At 46.1% G+C, this 7,140-nt stretch overlaps 1 protein-coding gene across 1 annotated transcript in view; it reads right to left on the reverse strand.

Annotated features, from left to right (window-relative positions):
• LOC149338193 (uncharacterized) overlaps positions 1-4,202 on the reverse strand; it is a 61,976-nt gene extending 57,774 nt beyond the window's left edge. Inside the window, exons 1-3 of the mRNA XM_089550120.1 lie at positions 4,072-4,202; positions 3,092-3,173; positions 2,460-2,534 (exon numbers count right to left, since the gene is read on the reverse strand). Of these exons, the coding sequence (XP_089406246.1) occupies positions 2,460-2,534; positions 3,092-3,173; positions 4,072-4,087 (173 nt within the window). The 5' untranslated portion in view covers positions 4,088-4,202. The remainder of the gene's footprint in view (positions 1-2,459; positions 2,535-3,091; positions 3,174-4,071) is intronic.
• Positions 4,203-7,140: the final 2,938 nt, after the last annotated feature.

The raw sequence follows: 7,140 nt of genomic DNA on the forward strand, positions 1-7,140 counted from the left end.
AAGTTTATGAGCTTTGTGAGCACATGACGATTGCCCAATCTATTTACATAGGCAAATGGGAAATTTGCCTTCCTTTCCCATTTGCCTTCCTATTCAATTTATGCACATTCAAACGATATTTACCGCTGTAGGTCACATCAGTTCTGTACCAGGTAGCACATGCGAAAAGAAAGCGTCGATAGCGTAATAAGTAATGTCAGTGTGATTGACTATAGAACTTAAAATCCAGGCCACATCTCTTGGATCTAAGCTTGCAATATTTCTGCATAATACTACACTGCAGATACAAACAGCAAAGCAATAGAGAGAGACAGAGGAAGTTTTCTAATGAAATGAACAAAATATTTAGCTGGAACTTAAAATCACTGACCTGTTACTCAGCATGAGGAAGGAAATAAGAGGGAAAGACGAAAGAAAACAGGTGCAGAAAATTGTTAACGTTTAGAAAATAATAAATTTAAACAATTTTTGGAAATGACGTATCCATTACTTTACTTGGTTTTAAAGGGTTTAATGCCACAAAGCGGCGCAGGCTATAGAGGGTGCTATTGTAGAGGACTGGAAAATTCTTTAGGTGTGCTGACATCACACGGTACCTGGGCCTCTAGGATTTCGTCTCCATTGAAATGAGACTAGTACAGCTGGAATCGAACCTGCCTCTTCCGGGTCAGCAGCAAAGCACAATAACCACTCAGCCCCATGACGGCTCCCATTTGGGGCAACATGCATCAATGTGGTGACTGACGGGGTTGACAAAGTTCACTTCAGAGAGGGTGTGCATTGATGAGGTTATATAGTTCAATTCTCCCGATGCGACATAATTAGACAGATAAAAATTTATTATGAGCATATGCTGCCTATGGCAGGCCAAGGGACATAAGACACAAAGCATATGTCCACAAAATGAAGGCAAGAAGAGCACAATTTCCGGCTGTGAGTAACCACTACACTATCCAAAATGATAGTAAGCTTCTTTAAAAAATGTATGTCCTGCCTATGTCCATTTATGATTCCCGCTCAGATTTTAATTCGCATTTATTTCCAACCAACTCAGTTCTCTCCCAATCTCTTATCATATTAACCCTATTATTTTCCTGAGTGGTTCACCGCACTGTTCTCAATTTTAGGCCTTTTATTGTGTACCCCACTTTGCCCGACAGCTTAGCAAAGGCAAATCAGTTTAAAAATTTCTTTTTGAGCATACTGCAAGGTGCTGCTCGTAACTTCTGAGTGCATGCCTACGGCAATAAACCCCTTTCTTATTCTGCCAACCATTTCTTTCAAATGCTCTATATCTGTACATGACCTGGCCGAGGTGTATTATGTTAAGACTTCCAGTACCTTACTGCATTACATAAAATGGCCTCTTTCCTGATTATTAAGTTTTGATTTAGCTCTTATTTCCACACTGAGTATTGCCGTCCTCAATCATTTACAAGAATTCATCACTTATACTACAACTCACCACTAATACTACAATAACATGAAATCAAATATAACTGAGCGGTTCTCCATGAGTCTTAGCATTTCCTGAACCAACCCGCTGCTATGCAGAGAGGGTCACCTCGTCTAGCATCATCACATCTTGTTCAGGGCATGTGGGTTGTGCAAAGCAAACAACCGTTGATTTCAGGTCACTGCAGTCAAAACTACAAAAGTAGCTGGTGCAATGAAATGTTAGTTCTAAGAAGGTTTGCTCGTTTTTTTTTTATGCGGGCCCAAGTGAACACAGGCTAAACAGCGTGCTGTTTGATGTCAGTGCAGGTTAAAGATCCCCAGATGGCCAAAATTATTCTGCAGCCCTCTGCTACGGCACCTCTTTTCTTAACTCCCTCCTTTATCCCTTCCCTTACATCATGGTTCAGGTGCCTATCAAGATGTCAGACAGTTACTCTGTCACTTCCTTGCCTCAAAAACCAATTTAAAATTTTTCAAGAATAGTTTCAAGAACGCAGAGGTACAAACTGTGCAGTATAACCACATGCCACAGCAATAAACCAGCAATACATCTGCGCTGACAGGAGCTTGCCAAGTACGCTGCAAGGATGCTATGCCACGCAAGATTTGGTGTCATCATACAATGTTACTTTACAGACTGACATTTCAGTGTACAAGCAAGAAATACAATTAAAGTATTATTGTACAGCACAATGTTTTTAAAAAGATAAACGAACATTTCGGCCCTTTTAGAGGACACACATGCATAACAAGCAACAGGTGTGGAATAGTCACTGCACCTGAAGCAGGCTCAACTCCATTATAATAGCAGCGCAGTGTCAAGAGCTACATGAGCGGCTATATTTCGTACAAATTTTCAGTTCATGTAATTATAAGCTGAGGTACTGCTGTAAAGTGCATGTATAGTTCTGCATGCATTTTTAAACACAGCAGTGAGCCTATGTTGAACATATTTTTCAAAACAGGCATGTAAGGTATGCATAACTGAAAAAGATAATTACCATGAATGGCTTGGAGGGATGGCACAGCTGAAGGCAGGAAGCACGCATGGCCCAGTAGATGCTGGCAGCTGGCAACTGCAGATAAATACGTCCCGACCAACAGCTGTCAGTGCCAGTGTCAATGCCATGAATGACGACAAAACAAACTGTCGACTGCTTCAGAAACTAAAATAAGGTATTAATATAGGAACACAAAAAGCAATGAGATGGCCCATGACAAAATAAATAAGGAGATTGTATGTGAAACACCTATACACATTCTTTGAGCACAAATACATGACTGTCATAACCACACTGAAAGATGAGCTGGCTGGAATACCATTTTTATGCATGATGAAAGAGCCCAACTATTCGAATATAGCATGCGCAGGCTTTAGTTAATTACTATTAGGGTGCCTTGCACCAGCGTCTAATGTATTCTTAAATTGAACGTAGCAACCAGTCCACCAGTTTACCTTGCATAAATGAGAAGAGAGAATGGAAAAGGCAAATAGCAAGGAGCCCGATATCTCCCGTCACAACTGAGCATGATACGAAAATTAGTAGTGCATTTAACAAATCTGCACACAAATAAAAACAGCAAAACATTTGTCGAGTGGCAATGCAAGTAGGCGCAAGAGAAAAAAAAATACCGAAGAACACTGGTGAGTGAGGTGCAGGGAGGTCTGTGGGTAGGGTTCCGTGCCTGGGAACAGTTCCGAGCGCGGAGAACTGCTGCCGGCAGTCAACCAGGAATAAATAAAAGAAAGTAAAAATGAATAACAAACCACCAACAACTGCGAACGACCTAAAAGCGGGCCGCATAAGCGAGGCATACAGCAAAAAGCTTGAAATTCCTAATAAGTGTACAGTTCCATCCCCAACAGTTCAGTGCCCTGAAGGAGAGGAAGCATGGACGCCTACAGTTCAGGGAAGACACAAGAACGACCTAACTGACATAATATTGCCAAATTCTGTTCCAATGGGGAAGCACAGATAAAAAGTTTACAAATGACTAGTAAATATGCGCCAGCCCTCCACATGCGATCACTGTCTTCGAAAAAATTTGCAAGACGAATATTAAGAAGTAAGCACTGATCCGATGAGCACCAACACCGAGCAAAATCATCCGTCGTCTGTTCGCAGTCGCCTAGCGCGAGTGCTTCATCGCGCAGCACTGCCGCTCATCATCATCTTCTAAATAGCACAAATCCATCCGATGGGTACCAGCCGCGAGCAAAATCGCCCGTTGTCAGTTCCCTAGCCTGTTCTCAGCTGGCCAAGCAAAAACGCTCTCACCCGCGGCACTCATCGTCGTCTTCTACGCAGTTGAATGCCAGTTGAATGTAGTAAACATTCTCTGTAGTTTTTCGCAGCGCTAGCAAGCGACCGCATAACTCTGTTGTGATCTCTGGTGGCATTCTTATTTACCACGGCACCTGAGTACTAAACGCCGACATAGACTATGAAGCAACACTTATCACGCAGGCTATACGCCCATGCTTTTCTGGCAACGCATTATAGCTGAGGCAACTGCACGCAGACTGTCTCTCCACTGCCATCCCTATATAGCCGCACACTAATAACGCGTGCGAATACAGATCAGTAATAGAGAAGCGTTGACGGGACTCACCGATCATGCAGCTCATCCAGGCTTAGTAAAACCACGCCGTCGTCTTCATTGCCTTTCCAGGTGACAAGGCGTCGTAGCGCTGCCTTTCTTCATGGCTTTGCCCGTCCAAACACACCGATGTTGACTGGGCGTGATACTCGTCGTTGGCTTCCAAAACACGCTTCTGTTCTTCACAAATGTCCGCCGCACAAACACTCAAACAATGCCATTGAAAAGCAAAATAACACAAAACGTGTAACAACGCACGCATGCCATGGCGCCGGCGGAAGCGGCTTTGCCCTTGTTTTTGCGTCGTTGAAAAACTGCAACTAAAATGCGCTTTTTTACTACTAATATTTAAATTATGTTTAGAACAAAAATAATCTTGATTTTTTTTATTAAGTGTGAACACTAAAGCGCTTTTAAATACTTTTGTTGACTTGACGTTTGTAGAAGCTGCGATCCTGTGATCCCATCACCCAGGGTGCCCCGGATGTCCTAGGAGACGACGGAGCAGACTACGGCGCAGACGACGCTGTTGACGGAATGAAATTTCGTTTGCTGCCAGCTAAAATCTCCTAATTGCGACAAAAAGGGCAAAGAAATGCACCGTATCTCAAGCTGGTGCATATCAAGGATATGTTGGACGTGAGCGGTAGGACTGAGAGCAGCTGCGATGCATTACTTTGACTGACGCGGGCATGCTCGACGGAGATTTACATGAAACTGAGAGCTTAACTGTGACCCGTACAAGCGGATTACTTTGATATCAACTGCTTTACGAAACTACGCCGATAGTTGCGTCACACTTTAGCTGATACGCAACAGCGGCTCGCACTCGCCGCATCTTGTTCGCGCGTGTACTTTCACAATTGAGCAAGAGCCCACATGGAAGCCGATAGAAGCAACTGTGTTTTCGAGTTCAGATTGTTCCGAGAAATACGAACAGCTTGTTTTAGCACGCACTCGAATTGTAGTTCTCAGCCAGTGCGTCACGAGCGGTGACGATGGCGTCGATGACGAGCGTAAGAATCACCTTAAGGTGGCCGCAACGAAGCCGGTATTCCAAGCGTATGTGCGCTAAAAGTTGTTTACCCGTGCTGCAAACGAGGGCTCAGTCGCAGTCCAGCCGCTAGCTGCTCAGTTTTCCAGCCTTGCGAGCCCAAGTCGCATGTTGCTGAGCATTGAGGGAGCCGAGCTTTCAGCAATGACACTGCCCGCGAGCGCGCCGAGCGACGAAGTTTGCGCTGCTCCCTGGATGTCGTATTCGTCGCTAAAAAGCCTAGCAGGTTTCATATCGATGCTAGAGCTGAGAGTGCTTTCGAACTGGCTAGCGCTGAGGTGCTACTCTCTTCACCGTACGTTGTACTGTGAACCATGCCTCGTAGTGAATTAAAGATATGCGCGGTTTCCGCGCTAACGGTGACGTCGAGGACGAGCTTAATAAACGCCGTAAGGCAGCATGCAGATATTCGATGCATATATGTGTGCTAAATTTGTTCACCTATGCTGCAAACGTGAGAATAAAGTCTCGCTCAGTCGCAGGACAGACGCTCGCTGCTCGATTTTCCAGCCTTGCCTGCTCAGTTCGCAAGCTACTGAGCCAATCATTGAGCGAGCCGAGCGTTCGGCAACGACGCCGCCCCGCCGGCCGACGAACTGCGCGCTGCTCTCTAGCTACCCTTGTCGTCGCTAAGCTTAGCCGATTGCACATCGACGCCTAAGCTGAGTGCGATTCGGAACTGGCTAGCACTGAGGTGCTACCCTCGCCACCGTTTTACTGTGAGCGCCGCGTCATAGTGAAATAAGCTCGGTTTCTGCGACCCCTTCAGGAGCTGAGCTAGCAGAGGCCAGGCGAGCTGCAATGGGCAGCAGAAGCGGCTGTGGGAGAAAATTTGTTTTGCTGTTATCGCTTCTACCAACAACTCGATATTGGCTAACGATACTCTATCCCATGGACGTGAACAAAAAATACCAGTGAATTTTTCTGACGCCGGCATCCAGGCTGGCATGCCGGTCCCGAGAAGAGCGCCCTTACGCTTGCATGGCAGTGGCGCACGTCAAAACCACCCCGACATTCTACTCTTCGCTCAGGTTGTCATAGCACACTGTTAATAGTAAGGAACACTTTAGTGGACCGAGCGTGAGGGACCAGAACACTCTAGAGGACGAAGCGCGAGGGCGCAGGAGACTGAACCAAGGCGCGCGATCGACTGACGTCAGTTCCAAGACTTCTCATTTCACGTGAGATTCAAACGAGCAGGCGAGCTGCAGGTCACTCTTGTAGGTATGAGGAAGTGTCGTGGAGCTGCTGCCCGATCGCAAGCGACTGCTGGTCGCATGCCCTTTGCTATTGCAATTGTGAATGGGCATTAAACGCACGTTTACAGTAGGGATCCAGTCACAGAGTTCGCGCGAGTTAATTAAGTCCCTTGGTCACGGAGGGTGAGCCCCGAACAAATACATCCTCATGGGGAAGTCACTCACTGACCGAATTCTTGCGGCGCGACTTCATGTCGCAGAACTCGCCACCCAATCCTTGGCGCCGCGGGGTAACGCCACGTCGACTGACAAATATTCGGGTTCTTGTTCCTCCGGGAAATTACAGCGAAGGCGCGACGCAACGGTCCACGCACGCGCCATTTTTAGGCGTCCGTGTTCAAAGACGCTCAAGGCTGTACTGGGCCTTAGGCTTCGTACGCTGTTCTCTATATTTAGCGAGATGGTTGTGTCACAGTCATGAAGTTTTCAGTGGAAGCAATAAGCGAAGTCGTAAAAACATATATATTTTTTTCATATTTTATGATGATCTTGCAGCATGCGCGGCTAAAAACTGAAACGTGGAAACTTGATATGGGAGTCGCCTTGATCATTTATACAGGCAACAGGTCATGCGTGCGTAACATACATGCTGCCTTTGTGATAGCAGGACAATTACTGCGAGTAATCTTCCAGCTTTTTCGCCATCAGGTTACTCTATTACGTGTCGTTAAGCGACGCGTATTTGTGACCTTAGCCTTTTCTCCGCATGTGGACTCCGGTGGGCTCGGTGGCTGTGCCACAACACGGTCTAATCCACCCGTCTTCGCC

The sequence above is a fragment of the Amblyomma mixtum genome, chromosome 6, assembly GCF_055824585.1.
Source record: "Amblyomma mixtum isolate Tamu chromosome 6, ASM5582458v1, whole genome shotgun sequence".
NCBI lineage: Eukaryota > Metazoa > Arthropoda > Arachnida > Ixodida > Ixodidae > Amblyomma > Amblyomma mixtum.